This window comes from Rana temporaria, chromosome 5, assembly GCF_905171775.1.
Source record: "Rana temporaria chromosome 5, aRanTem1.1, whole genome shotgun sequence".
NCBI lineage: Eukaryota > Metazoa > Chordata > Amphibia > Anura > Ranidae > Rana > Rana temporaria.
The window spans coordinates 21,685,578-21,702,629 of NC_053493.1; the positions used below are offsets into that span (position 1 = coordinate 21,685,578).

General features: G+C 46.4%; 1 protein-coding gene across 1 annotated transcript in view; it reads left to right on the forward strand.

Moving 5' to 3' along the window:
• The window catches only part of DGKB (diacylglycerol kinase beta), a 664,259-nt gene that overhangs the window by 512,546 nt on the left and 134,661 nt on the right, over positions 1–17,052 (forward strand). Inside the window, exon 22 of the mRNA XM_040352255.1 lies at positions 4,068–4,158. Within this exon, the coding sequence (XP_040208189.1) occupies positions 4,068–4,158 (91 nt within the window). The remainder of the gene's footprint in view (positions 1–4,067; positions 4,159–17,052) is intronic.

The following is a 17,052-nucleotide window of genomic DNA, read 5'->3' on the forward strand; positions in this document are numbered from 1 at the left end:
GGTCTGATGGACCGTTTTCATCGGTTAACCGATGAAGCTGACTGATGGTCCGTCACGCTTACACACCATCGGTTAAAAAAAACGATCGTGTCAGAACGCGGCGACGTAAAACACAACGACGTGCTGAAAAAAAAACGAAGTTCAATGCTTCCAAGCATGCGTCGACTTGATTCTAAGCATGCATGGATTTTTAATTGTCGCTCTATTTTTGTTTATAGCGCAAAAAATAAAAACCGCAGAGGTGATCAAATACCACCAAAAGAAAGCTCTATTTGTGGGGAAAAAAGGACGTCAATTTAGTTTGGGAGCCACGTCGCACGACCGCGCAATTGTCAGTTAAAGCGACGCAGTGCCGAATCGCAAAAAGTGCTCTGGTCTTTGACCAGCAATATGGTCCGGGGGGTTAAGTGGTTAAAAAAAAGCAGTTAGTAGATCGGCCACTAGAGGGAGCAAATACTTTATTGGCAATTACTCTGCTTCTCTTTTTAACAGCTGTAGAGATAAGATCTCCCACACAGGGAGTGCATTGTTTTCAGTGTTTTGGCAAACTTATTGGTTTACATTGGGAGAATGAGCAGTAAAATGCAACTATTGTGTAGCACTGCAAAGCACAAAGCAAAGACTGTGTAAAAAGCAGAGAAAAGCGATGGCAGAAAAAATACCAAGTGGCTCATCTGCCCCGTTTTTTTTATACATGTTTTTGTATTTAAATTTTATTAAACGTTTTTGTCTGTATATAGATCTGTTTGTCGCAAGCATGTTTGAATCCACTTATTGTTGACTGACTTACTACCTCTGCTGGAAGTCTATTCCATGCGTCAACTACTGGCTTTATATTGGAAATACTGAACTGTATTCACCACCTCAATGTATTTAACCACTTAAGCCCCGGACCTTTAGGCAGCTAAATGCCCAGGCCAGGTTTTGCGATTCGGCACTGCGTTGCTTTAACAGACAATTGCGCGGTTGTGCGACGTGGCTCCCAAACAAAATTGGCGTCCTTTTTTCCCCACAAATAGAGCTTTCTTTTGGTGGTATTTGATCACCTCTGCGGTTTTTATTTTTTGCGCTATAAACAAAAATAGAGCGTCAATTTTGAAAAAAATGCAATATTTTTTACTTTTTGCTATAATAAATATCCCCCAAAAACATATATACATTTTTTTTTTCCTCAATTTAGGCCGATACGTATTCTTCTACCTATTTTTGGTAAAAAAAAATCGCAATAAGCGTTTATTGATTGGTTTGCGCAAAATTTATAGCGTTTATACAAACTAGGGGATAGTTTTATTGCATTTTTATTATTTTTTTTTTTTTTTACTACTAATGGCGGCGATCAGCGATTTTTTCCGTGACTGCGACATTATGGCGGACACTTCGGACAATTTTGACACATTTTTGGGACCATTGTCATTTTCACAGCAAAAAATGCATTTAAATTGCATTGTTTATTGTGAAAATGACAGTTGCAGTTTGGGAGTTAACCACAGGGGGCGCTGTAGGAGTTATGTTTCACCTAGTGTGTGTTTACAATTGTAGGGGGGTGTGGCTGTAGGACTGACGTCATCGATCAAATCTCCCTATAAAAGGGATGACTCGATCGATGCGCCGCCACAGTGAAGCACGGGGAAGCCGTGTTTACATACGGCTCTGCCCGTTCTTCAGCTCCGAATTTTTTTTATCATTTTTTAGGGTTCTAAGTAATTTTCTAGCAAAAAAAAAAATTGTTTTTAATTTGTAAACAACACATCTCAGAAAGAGGCTCGGTCCTTAAGTGGTTAAAATACATTTAATATATAACTGCATGTATTAATGTATTCATGTTTGCCTTTTTTTTTTTTTTGTATTTTGTCTAGATTCCAGTTTTATAAAAATCGTACAGAAAAAAAAAAAATCCAGACATAAAATACATGATGCTGCATTTATTTTCGGTATTTCCGTTAGCAATAATTTGGTGCTAGACATGTTTAATAAAGTTTGTGTCTGCCTAGAACCCAGAGGGAACGATCTTTTTCGTAAAACGCTCGCTCTCTCAGTGAACCTTGACTGTGTTTTCTTTATCGTACTGAGGCAACCTCGTAGTAAGCAAGCCTAATAAAGAGACCCATTCATACTCCTACGTGAACTGTGTCCAATTTTCCCAACACACTGGCTTTCTTCATGCACAAATAGTTTTTAAATTGTCCCCCCAGCATTGCAACGTGCGCCCAGCGTCATACAAATGGGCACGCTGGAGACCGGCTTTCTATTAATCTTTTGCTGCTTCTTAACCACTTAACCCTCAGACCATTATGCAGGTAAAGGACCTGGCCCCTTTTTGCGATTCGGCACAGCGTTGCTTTAACTGACAATCGCACGCTCGTGCGACGTGGCTACCAAACAAAATTGGCGTCCTTTTTTTCCCACAAATAGAGATTTCTTCTGGTGGTATTTGATCACCTCTGCGTTTTTTATTTTTTGCGCTATAAACAAAAATAGAGCGACAATTTTGAAAAAAATGCAATATTTTTTGCTTTTTGCTATAATAAATATCCCCCAAAAATATATATATAAAAAAAAAAATTTTCCTCAACCGATACGTATTCTTCTACATATTTTTAGTAATGTGTGCAGCAGACCCACAAACCAACATGCGCCTAAAAACAGGCTACACACGTAGCTTGCACACACCGGCGTAGGGTGGGCGCACATATGGGCTGGGCGCATGGTGCTGCTCCCATTGATTAATCATTCAAACATGCAAATGAGGGAAATACGCTGATTCATGAACGTGCGTGTGCCCGGCGCATGCTACGCGAGATGCGCATAAGTTGTACGTCCGGCGTAAAGTTATTCCCCATAAATGAGGTGCAACCCGGCAACAGACATGCACAGGTCTGCACCAGGGAACACAAGCCGGCGTATTGTGCGTTGGACGTGTGTCTGGCTGGGCGTACGTTATGTTCACAGCATACGCAGTGATCTGACGTAGCTTAGGCAGTTGTGCCGGCGTGGTTGTGAGCAGGCGCAGGGGGGGGCTGTGCATGCGTCCACGTCACGGCGCATGCGCAGTTCGTGATACGTACCTGTCTGGCGCTCGGCCCATCATTTGCATTGGGTTACGCCTCATTTGCATGGGTTCACGCCTACTTCCACCTACGCCGGCGTGCGTCTTCGAAACCCACGCCACGCTGGCGCAGCGTTGGGAGCACTGGCTTACTGAATGCAATGCTTGCCTCTCCGCGCTACGTTGGCGTAGCGTACAGTGTTTGCTCTATGGCGGCGTAATGTGCGCCTTGCTTTCTGTGAATCTGGGCCATAGCGTCTACAAAATATGGGATAGTTTTATGGCACTTTTATTAATATTTTTTTTTACTAGTAATGGCGGCGATCAGCGATTTTTTTTCGTGACTGCGACATTATGGCGGACACTTTTAGGCCATTTTTGGGACCATTGTCATTTTCACAGCGAAAAGTGCTATAAAAATGCACTGATTACTGTGAAAATGACAACGGCAGTGTAGGGGTTAACCACTAGGGGGCGCTAACGGGGTTAAGTGTGTCCTATTGTGCGTTTCTTACTGTAGGGGGGGCGTGGCTGGACGTGTGACGTCACTGATCGTCGTTTCCTATGACAGGGAACAGACGATTAGTGACAAGCCACAGAGAAGAACGGGGAAGGTGTGTTTACGCTCACCTCTCTCCGTTCTTCAGCTCCTGTGACCCGATCGCGGGACACCGGCAGCGATCGGGTCTATGGGTCCCGCAGGTGCAGTCACGGAGCTTCGGACCGGGTCGCGAGCGCGCCCCGCGGCTGGGCACTTAAAGGGCAACGTACCTGTACGTGCTTGTGCCCAGCTGTGCCGTTCTGCTGACGTATATCGGCGTGAGACGGTCCTTAAGTGGTTAAAGCTGAACTCCAAGCAAACAGCTGAACACACCAATGAATTACATACTAGAGATGTTTCATTTGCCAACCTATATGTCTCCATCCATCCAGTCCTGAGATTTTCACAGCTCTGCCACACAGCACAGCCCTGTCTAGTAAACGGGAAACTTGATTTTTCTCTGTTGATTTTCTCTTTCAGAATGAAGAATAAATTTTGGTATTTTGAGTTCGGGACGTCTGAAACCTTCTCTGCAACATGCAAAAAACTGCATGAAGCAATTGAGCTGGAAGTAAGTGATTGGTGACTTTAAATCCTTAATTGCAAGATACAATCAGTCCATTGTGTGGGGTAAAATATGTTTCATTTTAACATTAAAGTGTTCAAGAATATGGTAAAACCTTGGTTTGAAAGTGTTTTGCAAAACAAACAACATTTTTTTTATACATTTTGACTTGATATACAAGCGATGTGTTGATATAAGAGTAGCGTCATGTCACAACCAGGGCTTTTTTTCTCAGAAAATAGGTGCAGGAACTCAACCACGACCCCATTCAGATTTCACAAACAGTAGAAGGGTCTTAAAGGGGCATTAAATACCAGGATTGCATTACATACAGAGTGCAGAGTTCAGGGGGTTACACACAGAGGGCCAGATTCTCAAAAGAGTTAAGCCGGTGTATCTACTGATACACCGGCGTAATTCAAAATTCCCGCCGGCGTATTCACAAAACAAGATACGCCAGAATTAGGCTAGGATCCGACTGGTGTAAGTCACTTACACCGTCGGATCCTAAATGCAATACAACGCTGACTGCGAGGTGGCGTTTACGTTCAGGTCTCATTTGACTATGCAAATGAGCCTGATACGCTGATTCCCGAACGAATTCGCGCCGCGTAGTCGTCACGTACGTCGTTTCCGTAAGCGTAAGGTTACCCCTGCTATATGAGGGGTAACCTTACGCCAGTCCGCCGTATGCCATGTTAAGTATGGCGTCGGGTCCGCGTCGGCCTTTTCCGTCGGTTACGTTGTTTAGTTAAGTCGTTCTTGAATACGACTTTACGTCAATGACGCACACGTCGGCGTCATTGACGTTTTCCGTCGTGAGCTGGAGCATGCGCACTGGGCTATTTTTCAGCCCGACGCATGCGCAGTTCAATCGGCACGGGGGCGCGCTTAATTTGAATACAAGCCGCCCCCTTTGAATTACGCGGCCATACGCCGGGCCATTTACACTACGCCGCCGCAAATTACGGAGCAAGTGCTTGGAGAATACGGCACTTGCTCCAGTAAGTTGTCGTGGCGTAGTGTAAATGGCTTACACTACGCCAACGCAGGATCTTGGAGAATCTGGCCCAGAGTGCAGAGCTGTCACTTGTAAACACAGAAACCAGACTTCTGTGTTTACAAGTGATTGTGGTGAGCAGGCACCAAAGGGTCTGAGCCAGAGGTGGTGGAACTGAGTTCCCCCAAGTTCCCCCTGAAAAAAAGCCCTGGTCACAACTGAGTATAAAAGAGAAGAGAGGAGCCTCTAAGTGTAGAAATATGGTTACATTTAATGAAGGTACAACATTTAGTAACTTATTGCTACACTTAGAGGCGCCTCTCTTCTCTTTTATACTCTGGAGCTCCTGCTGGATTTTGCTTCTAATCCCCTTGTGGAGGCTCCCATGTGTGGATGGACATTTTATGGTTACACAACCCGTCACATTGCTATAATCTTTTTATATGGACTATAAACTGAAGAACTTATGAATAAATGGCCGTGGAACAAATCATTTGAGTTTCTATTATTTCTTATGAGGAAATTTGCTTTGATATACAAGTGCTTTGAATTACAAGCATGTTTCTGAAACAAATTATGCTCGCAATTCAAGGTTTTACTGTATATACTTTTTCAAAGAAATGCGTGTGTCTGGTAGTGCTTGTCCGCACCTGCGTTAGTCTCTGAGGAATACAATTGCTCTTCAGAGAGCATTTGGCAGGCGGTGAGGAGGCGTTGTGTTGCCTCCTCACTGCCTGCTCTAACCCCTTGAACCCCACACTAGTGCCCTGCAACCTCTTGCATTGTATGTGGCTGAAGCAGTGTTGCCAACCATCAGTATTTTTACTGGCAGCCAGTAAAAAACATGCTATTTTCTCATGCCAGTAAATGCCAGTAGAAGTAAAAGGTTGCCAGTAAAAAATATGGCTGTGACACTCGGCTTGGTCTGGAGCTGAGACCATCTGAGTGCCTGCTACAGTGTAATCGGGCGGCTCTGGCGTGTGATGTGTGATCGTGTGATGGAGCCAAGCTGTAGCGGGCGAGCCTCGTGTTTGGGTCTGCGGTATGGAAGCAAGGCAGGCTGGGACCGGGACCGTCAGTGCTGTTTAGACTGGAGTGGACTGGAGGGACCACTTGGCTTGGAGAGAGACTGTCACTGGGACGTTTTTTTTTGTCAATGAGGTCTCATCATCACCTGTGCTGCATCACACTGCTGTCAGTGCAACTGTGATAGTCAATTTTATGTGTGTTTGCCGCCCATTCTAATTTCTTGCCCTCCTGTCTCCTGTCCCTAAGCTACTTACTTACTATATCAAAAATAAAACAAGAAATATGTTTTTTTGTCTTATTATCTACCTTAACCACTTAAGGACCCCTTCACGCCGATATACGTCGGCAGAATGGCATGGCTGGGCACATCCACGTACATGTACATGGCCCTTTAAGCCCAGCCGTGGGGTCACGCGCGCGCCGCCGGCGCGTGCACGCAACCTGGTCAGAAGCTCCGTGGCTGAAGGCCGAAGTCATTTTCGGCCCCTCATCCCGCTTCTCAACTCGCTGGCTGCATGGGAGAAGAAGAAGTCAGCACCCCCCACTTCTCACTTTAATGTAAGATGTCATTTCCGACAGCAGAACACCCCCTCCCCCCGTTTCCCAACTTTAACCTTTAATGTGGCATGTTACTGTCGGCAGCGCCCCCCTCCCCCCGCTTCTCAACTTTAATGTGACATGTCATTTTGCCTAGGGCCCCAGGGAGTTCAGGATCGGCACTGTATTTAAGTTATAGGTACAAAAAGTGATTGCCAACTATTTGGAGAAAACTGGTTCAGGTCCACATCCCTAATACAATATGTAAAAACCGGGTTCCTTAAGGGACTTTAGAGGACCATAGATGCTAGTGGACTTAAGCAATGGCTAGTTTCTACACTATTGTGAAAAGTATGTGGACACCCCACCCCTATGAATGAATCTAAGTGATTTCAGTAAAGGGTACTGTTTACGCTACAGCGCACAAAGCCATTTTAGATACTTGAGGTCTTCCAGCCTTGAAGGCCCTTTTCTGTTCTAGCATGACTGTGCCCCTTTGCACAAACCCAACTGAATAAAGACATGCTTTGGCCAGTTTGGTGTGGAGAAACCCAAGTTTCCTGCTCAGAGCCCTCACCTCAACCTTACTGAATCTTTTTGGGATGAATCGGAACACGGATTGTGAGCTAGGTCCAACATCAGTAGCAGCAGAGCTTTTTTCCCGGAAAATAGGTGCAGGAACTCAACCACGACCCCGTTCAGATTTCAAAAACAGTAGAAGGGTCTTAAAGGGGCATTAAATACCAGGATTGCATTACATACAGAGTGCAGAGTTCAGGGGGTTACACACAGAGTGCAGAGCTGTCACTTGTAAACACAGAAACCAGACTTCTGTGTTTACAAGTGATTGTGGTGAGCAGGCATCAAAGGGTCTGAGCCAGAGGTGGTGGAGCTGAGTTCCCCCAAGTTCCTCCTGAAAAAAAGCCCTGAGTAGCAGTATTCACAAACGCTTTTTTTGGTTGAATGGGCACACATTCCTATAGACACACTACAAAATCTCATGGAAAACCTTCCCACAAACTCGTATAGGTGTGATGGTAAGAGGTTCACAGACTTTTGATTGTGTAGTGTACGCTCTCTGAGATTCCAGAAGTGCCTAATTCCTGGTGGAGTTCCCTACGCATGAGTGGTTTATCAAATTTAGTACTGCCTGGCTTTATCCTGGTAGTGCGTAAATAGATGGCACTGCTTTTCTTTAGTTTCCCTAATTCTTTTCAGATTGCTTACTCCTACAAGAGTGTCCCTAGTAATAGAGAGGCAATAGGGCTGGAGCATGAATATTTGTGTCCTGCTCTGGCCAACCACTTAAAGTTGTCTTACTGGTGCCTGCTGGGGAAGGGTATAAGTATTTGGATTACCCTTGAGGAGAGGGTTTTTTCCCCTGGGGTTAAGCCTGGGCAGGAGTGTCGTGAGTGTTGCTATCCTCCTAGGCCTATTGGCTTGGGAGGGCTACACATTTTTAAAGGCCAATCCTGGGTCAAGGTCTGGAGCTGTCCTGTCTCGAATGGAGGAAGCCATACTCAAGCTGGTGTAACAGGATCTCCGCTGAAGGAGGTCTTGAATAGCTGTGAGCAGCTGGAGACTAGGTATGACCGGTTCCAGCAACCATCGCCAGCGTCTGTTTTACATGGTGCGGGAATACCTAGGGGCAAGATCTGACTTGGACACCTTTCCCACTGAAAATCCTCTGGCTTACTGGGTCTTGAGGATGGATCACTGGGCAGAGCTTGCACAGTACGCAATTGAGCTACTGGCTTGTCCTGCATCCAGCGTTCTTTCAGAACGCACATTCAGTGCTGCTGGAGGCTTTGTAACCGATCACAGGGTGCGCCTCTCCACAGACTCGGTCGATCGACTGACCTTCATAAAAATGAATCAGGCTTGGATCACCACCAGCTACCAAGCACCTGATGCTGATGTAACTGAATATTTTTTTTTAAATGTCAGATCCCTTCAAGACTGCCTATGCTGATGCTGAGTGACTATACTGTTATGCTTGCTGAGTGACTATCCTTTTCCTCCTCAATGATCATGCTGATAGCATGGTTGGTTCTGGGCACCGCCACCAGTGGCTAAGGCCCAATTTTTCTGCCCCTGTTTAACAGGGGCGTGTAATTACAATTTTTGATGCAATACTTTGAAACGGGTTCATTCCTGCGCTCCAACTAGAGTATCTGTGAGAGGTTGCAGTGTTGTGGCACCAGCACCAGTGCCTAAGACCCAATGTTTCTGCCCCTGTTTAACAGGGGCGTGTAATTACAATTTTTGATGCAATACTTTGCAGCGGGCTCTTTGCTGTGCTCCAACTAGAGTATCTGTGAGGGGTTGCAGTGTTGTGGCACCAGTGCCTAAGGCCCAATTTTTCTGCCCCTGTTTAACAGGGGCGTGTAATTACAATTTTTGATGCAATACTTTGCAGCGGGCTCATTCCTGCGCTTTAACTACAGTTTATTTGAGGGGTTGCAGTGTTGTGGCACCAGCACCTGTGCCTAAGACCCAATTTTTCTGCCCCTGTTTAACAGGGGCGTGTAATTACAATTTTTGATGCAATACTTTGAAACGGGTTCATTCCTGCGCTCCAACTAGAGTATCTGTGAGAGGTTGCAGTGTTGTGGCACCAGCACCATTGCCTAAGACCGAACGTTTCTGCCCCTGTTTAACAGGGGCGTGTAATTACAATTTTTGATGCAATACTTTGCAGCGGGCTCTTTGCTGTGCTCCAACTAGAGTATCTGTGAGGGGTTGCAGTGTTGTGGCACCAGTGCCTAAGGCCCAATTTTTCTGCCCCTGTTCAACAGGGGCATGTAATTACAATTCTTGATCTAATATTTCACAGCAGGGCTCATTCCTGTGCCCACCAAGTGTAACTGTGAGGGCTTACAGAGTTGTGGCACCAGCGCCAGCTTCAAAGGCCCAATTTTTCTACCACTGTTCAACAATGGCATGTAATTACAATTCTTGATATAATAGTTCACACAGCAGGGCGTTCCAGCGCCCACCAAGACTAACTGTGAGGGCTTACAGTGCTGTGGCAACACCAACACCTAGGGCCCAAATTTCTGGAGAGTATATATGGCAGGCCCCTACTTTCTAACATCCAATTTACAAGCGACTCCTACTTGCAAACAGAAGGAGACGACAGGAAGTGAGAGGAAATCTACCCCTAGGAAGGGAAATTCTCTTCTGTAAGAGGTGTCTCCTGTCCACTGATGCTTTATCACAATCCTTGTTTCACAAAAAAAAAAAAAAACATTTTCAAAACATCATTTGTCATTGGGACAGAAAGTGAATTGCAATCTTCTGAACAGATGCACACAGACAGCAAAATAAATGTTTACAGGGGTGATAACCCTTCTCTATGTTTTCAGAAAAGCTTAAAAATAGATTTTATGGCTGGAGCTACACTTTAAAAAAGTAACAGTTCAAAATTACAAAAAACAGATTCTACTTAACAACAAACCTACAGTCCCTGTCTTGTTTGCACCGCCTGTATAATGCTGTTCAAAGTATATAGGGCCAAAGGGGCTGGTAATGACCTGGGGGGAGGTGGGAGGGGAAACCCATGCTATTTTTCTCAATAATTTTCATCCATATTGCAGGGACCAGACATTACATTAAAGCCGCAAGCAGTTTTTAAATTACCCTTTTCTTATAGTAATCCATTTTGTGCAGGGACAGTTCTAAACACGTACCACTTCACAGGCATACTAAAGACACCCAGCAGGTACGATATTTAAAGGAATTTTTCTCTTTTTTTTTCACTTTAACCACTTAAGGACCGCCTAACGCCGATATACGTCGACAGAATGGCACGGCTTGGCACAATCACGTACCTGTACGTGATTGTATAATGTCCAGCCGTGGGTCGAAAGCTCCGTGACTGCGGCCGCAAAACTCTCGGACCCGATCGCCGCTGGAGTCCCGTGATCGGTCCCCGGAGCTGAAGAACGGGGAGAGCTGTGTGTAAACACAGCTTCCCCGTTCTTCACTGTGGCGCTGTCATCGATCATGTGTTCCCTTATATAGGGAATCACAATCGATGAGGTCACACCTACAGTCACACCCCCATACAGTTGTAAACACACATGAGGTCACACATAACCCCATCAGCGCCCCCTAGTGGTTAACTCCCAAACTGCAATTGTCATTTTCACAGTAAACAATGCATTTTAAATGGACATGGCACTGATGGACATCGATGAGGTAGTACTGATGGGCACCGATGAGGTGGCACTGATGGGCATTGATTGGCGGCGCTGGTATGCGGCACTGATGGGCACTCATAGGCGGCACTGATGGGTACTCATAGGCGGCACTAATGGGCACTCATAGGCGGCACTGATGGGCACTCATGGGCGGCACTGATGGGCACTCATAGGCGGCACTGGGCACTCATAGGCGGCACAGATGGGCACTCATGGGCGGCACTTATGGGTGGCACTGATGGGTACTTATGGGTGGCACAGATGGGCACTGATAGGTGGGCACTGGGCATGGGTGGGCACTGTGGGTGGCACTGATGGACACTGTGGGGTGGCACTGATGGATCCATGTTGCCAGTCAGTGCCCATTTGGGCACTGATTGACATCTTTTTTTTTTTAATGCCCTTTTTTTTTTTTTACTGACTTTTTTTTTTGCCCTTCCCTGGTGGTCCAGTGTGGGCATCCCTGGTGGTCCAGTGTGGCGATCCGAGGGGGGGGCTGCGCTGATAAACAATCAGCGTGAACCCCCCCTGTTAGGAGAGCCGCCGATCAGCTCTCCTCTACTCGCGTCTGTCAGATCAACGGCTCTTCCTGTTTACATCGTGATCAGCCGTGATTGGACACGGCTGATCACGTGGAGGCTCTTTACCGCCGGAGGCTCTTTACCAAGATCGGTCAGACTGACACCCCGCATCACCGATCGCCGCGCTGCGTGCCCCCACGGGCACGTGCGGGCATGAAATCCTGCAGGACGTCAATATTTATATTAATATATATATGTATTGAAATGAATCGTGACCAGCAAAAGTAAGGGGCCACTCGGCACTGTGTTTTTACTTCTATGTTTTAAAATAAACGTTTTACACTATGGCGGCCTTTTTTCTTCTTTTTTGGCATTCGTTCCGCTATCTGTTGCTGACACCGGAACCTGTATGACGTCCAGCCGACCCATATTAACACTAAGCTACTATTGACCTTATTTTAATTAATTAGGTCAACATCTTTTGGTAAGGAGCCATCTATCTTTATCTTTGGTGACTTATTGGTGAAGGTGGATCACTTCCCTTTTGCACTTTGGATTTGGAAGACATATGAGCATGTTGCACGTTGCACTTTACCCATCTTTTGGGACTGTATTATCTGCAATAATTTGCACATGGACTCTTTTCAGTCACTTGACTGTGTATTATAATATGTTGTTATTGTTCATTTTTGTTATTGGTTCTACTGTACACATGGACACCATTTAGTCATCTGACTGTTACACTAGGATACTATCATAAGTTTCTATGCATGTAGTCAAGTTGGATTTCACTGTAAGGCCCCGTACACACGAGAGGATTTATCCGCGGGAACGGTCCTCCGGACCGTTTCCGCGGATAAATCCTCTGGCGGATTTGGATCCGTTGGCATGTACTCACCATCGGATCCAAATCTGCGCGGATTTCAACCGCGGTGACGTGTCACCCCGTCGCCGCGATGATGACGCAGCGACGTGCGCGACGCTGTCATATAAGGAAATCCACGCATGCTTTGAATCATTATGACGCATGCGAGGGACAGGTTCGGACGGATCGATCCGGTGAGTCTGTACAGACCACCGGATCGATCCGCTGGAGCCGATTCCAGCGGATAGATTTGTTAGCATGCTTACAAATTTTTATCTGCTGGAAATCGGAAATATCCGTGGATAAATATCCGCTGGAACGTACACACCAGGGGATCTATCCGCTGAAACCGATCCGCTGAGATTTTTCAGCGGATGGATCCTCTCGTGTGTACGGGGCCTTATCCTTTATTGTGTATTTTATTATATAGTTTATTCACTATCTAGCGCCCCTTACTCACAACCATAAGCTTTGAGTAAATGACTGGTACACTTTTACAAAGTAAAACAAATAAAATAAACTTCTTTCTAATCATACAAAGTTTAGCCGTGGCAAGAGTCATGCCCACATCTATCATGAATGCCAATTCTCTAGGACCGTGCCATCGCCCTATCATCACCGCTTTTGCCACTCACGTCAAAGTCCTAACTCGCTAACTACCAACTGCAAAAGTGCAAACTAATCTGTGTACGATCGGTGTTAATTAGAGGTCCTCTGGCTAAATGTGAAAACTAGCTAAGTCTAACAAGTCACAACGGGGTTCTGATTCCAAGTTGAGTAATTGCCTTGCCGTACTCCCCGCCGCGCTCAATATTAAACGAAAATAACCGCCGATGCCTTTGCCCCCCCCCCCCCCCCCCACCCCCACCCCCTTCTTCTTCTTCTTCCTCCCCCCCCCCCCCCCCCGTCCGATGTGTCTCCACCTATTTAAATAATTCCTCTTGGTTTGGGGACTCCAGACCTTTATAAATTAACAGCGGGAAAATACCAAAGGTGTCAGCTTGCATATGTATTATCTTTTTTGTGTAATGCTTAAATATGTATTATGGATTGACTGACATAAATTAGGCAGATTTCAGAATCCACAGGCTGTGGCTTGCGAAGGACCCCTTGCTGTCTGACATTTCATCCTTGTCAAAGATCAAATTATTTTAATTTAGGCTGTAAATTATAAGGAATGAAGTCTTCTTTGTGGGAATTCCCTGTGGTAATCTGACTTTTGTTGTTACTGCTGCTTGTCAGTGTGCAAAAAATATTATATGCATGCAAATGAGCTTGGAAAAGGTGTACTATCTAATTATCCATCCAGTGCCTTCCACTTGAACCCAGTGGGTAGTCTGACACGCAGTATGTGTTTGATTCATAGAGGCCTGCAGGGTATTTACACAAGATTACTTTTAATTATGAAATTAATATCTTTTTATCTGAAATGTATAGAAGCCGGCGCAGCCATGACCAGAATTTTTATCAAACTCCGTTTTACGATATGGGCTAAATAAAAAAAAGGGTGTTTAATAAAGAGATGCATTATATTACCAAAAGTATTGGGAAGCCTTTCTTTACACGCACATTTAGGTAGATTCAGTAAGAGTTAGGCCGGCTTATCAGTAGATAAGCCGACCTAACTCTGAATCTACGCCGCCGTATGTTTAAGCGTGTGCTCAAACAGAGATACGCTTAAACATATCTAAGATAGGCCGGCTTGCGCCGTCCTATCTTAGATTGAAATTTTTCGGATGGCCGCTAGGTGGCGCTTCCATTGTGGCCGGCGTAGATTATGTAAATGAGCTTGTACGCCGATTCACAAACGTACGCCCGGCCGCCGCAGTCGAATTAAGTAGTTTACGTAAGGCCTTCAGGTGGAATAACAATGTTAAAGTATGGTCGCCGTTCCCGCCGCAAGGTTCGAATTTTTGACGTCGTTTGCGTAAGTCGTCCACGAATCGGGAGTTACGTAGTTTACGTCCACGTCAAAATCAATAGGCCCGTACGGCGTACTTAGCCGCAATGCGCACTGGGAAATGTAGTCGCCCGGCGCATGCGCAGTTTAAAAACACGTCAAAAACGTGAGGTCAAGCCTCATTACAATTAAACACGCCCCCCTCCAACCCATTTGAATTAGGCGCCCTTACGCCCGCCCGCTTTAGGCTACGCCGCCGTATATTAGCAGGTAAGTAGATTGAGAATCACTACTAGCCTACTAACGTAGCCTAAACACACTAAGCTACGCCACCGTAACTTTATTCCACTGTACGTGAATCTACCTAATTAATTTTAAAGGCTTCCCAGTCTTAGGCCCAGATTCTCAAAGGGCTTACGACGGCGCAACGCTATGTACGCCGTCGTAAGTCCTAATCTGGGTCGTCGTATCTATGCGACTGATTCTTAGAATCAGTTACGCATAGATATCCATTAGATCCGACAGGCGTAAGGCTCTTACGCTGTCGGATCTTAAATGCAATTTTTTTTTTTTGCCGATAGGTGTCGCCTCCGTCGTTTTCCCCATCGAGTATGCAAATTAGCAAAATACGCAAATTCCTGAATGTACGCGCGGCAGTTACGACGTTTATGTTAGATTTGCGCGGCGTAAAGTTGCCCCTGCTATATGAGGGGCAACCAATGTTAAGTATGGCCGTCGTTCCCGCGTCAAAATTTTAAAATTTACGCAGTTTGCGTAAGTCGTCCGTGAATGGGGCTGGACGCCATTTACGTTCACGTCTAAACCAATGCCTCCTTGCGACGTCATTTAGAGCAATGCACCCTGGGATATTTTCCTGGACGGCGCATGCCCGCTATGTTCTCCGCGGCAACGCGCCTAATTGAATTAGGCGGGCTTGCGCCGGGTGATTTACGCTACGCCGCCGCAACTTTACAGGAAAGTTCTTTGTGAATAAAGCACTTGCCTGTAAAACTTGCGGCGGCGTAACATAAATCAGATATGTTACACCCGCACAGTTTTACGCCCATATACGAGAATCTGGGCCTTAGTCCGTAGCAGTGGCGGCCGGTGATTTTTTTTTGGGGGGGGGGGGGGGCGGCAAACAGTATGACAACCCACCCCCGTTGGTCAGTCGGTAATTAGGTAGTGTTTACCCCAACACCAGTGGCTTCCCCTGCTCGGCGGAGGTAGCCTCCTGTTCTCCTGGTCATCATGGCAACGGTGGCGGCAGCTTCTCTTTCCTCCCTCCTCCTTGGCAGCCAGTTGACAGCCCAAACTGTTCCCACAAAGTTGGAAGCATGAAATTGTCCAAAATGTCTTGGTATCCTGACGCCTTAAGACCCCTTTCACACTGGGGCGGGAGGCGCGGTGGCGGTATAGCGCCGCTAAAAATAGCGGCGCTATACCGTCGGATTTGCCACGGGATTCGGCTGCTAGCGGTGCGGTATTAACCCCCGCTAGCGGCCGATAAAGGGTTAATACCGCCCGCAATGCGCCTCTGCAGAGGCACATTGTGGGCGGTATTGCCGCGGTTTCCCATAGTTTTAAATGGGAAGGAGCGGTATACACGCCGCTCCTCTCACCGCTCCAAAGATGCCCTCGGGCTTTCACATTGAGTAGGCAGTGCAGGAGTTTTTCAGGCGGTATAGCAGCGCTATTTTTAGCGCTGTACCGCCTGAAAAACTCCTCAGTGTGAAAGGGGTCTAAACATTCCCTTCACTGGAACTAAGGGGCCAAGCCCAACCCCTAAAAGACAACCCCACACCATAATCCCCCCTCCACCAAATGAGTTGGACCAGTGCACAAATTTTCAGCCAATCGGAAAACGGGTCTCACACCTGCTTCTGATTGGCCGGATTGAGAATCAGAGTTTCAACAGCAAATATTCATTCGCTGTTGTAACACACGTGCAGCCTGAGCCCATCCTATTTTGAAGCCTATTAGAGCCTCTGGCAAACAGACTGCATTACACAGCGGGAGACAAATGCTGTTTTATAAATGAAAGGACCAAATGGGCACAGTGAGACTACAAATGGGCACAGTGAGACTGCAACGGGGCATAGTGAGACTGCAACAGGGCACAGTGAGACTACAACGGGGCACAGTGAGACTACAAATGGGCACAGTGAGACTACAACTGGGCATAGTGAGACTGCAAATGGGCACAATTAGACTGAAAATGGGCACAGTGAGGCTGCAGATGGGCATTGTTTACCCAGTAGCTGTTGCATTTTCCCACCCTAGGCTTATACTCAAGTCAATATGTTTTCCCAGTTTTCTGCGGTAAAATTAGGTGCCTTGGCTAATATTCGGTTCGGCTTATACTCGAGTATATACGGTAATGCCCTATTGTTGGTATCATTGGGTAGAATAGTTCCTCTTTGTGGTGTCAGTGGGAGAAATGGTGCCCCACTATTGATGTTAGTTAGCATTATAGTTCCTTCTTTCAGTGGGAGGGATACTGCCATGGACGTCCGCTCCATGGGGCAAGGGGGGGGCAATTGACCCCCCCTGGAAAATCGAGAAGGTGTTGAAGAGTTTTGCGGCTGCGGGCTGTCTGAGTGGTCCCGGGCCGGATGTCACACAGGCACAGCGAGCAGAGTGAAGCCGCCTCCCCCTCCAGTGTTTATGTGTACACAGGGAACCTGCTGTGCTTGTGTTGGCATTATAGTTCCTTCTTTAAGTGGGAGGGATACTGCCATGGGCGTCCGCTCCATAGGGCAAGGGGGGGCAATTGACCCCCCCTGGAAAATCGAGAAGGTGTTGAAGAGTTTTGCGGCTGCGGGCTGTCTGAGCGGTCCCGG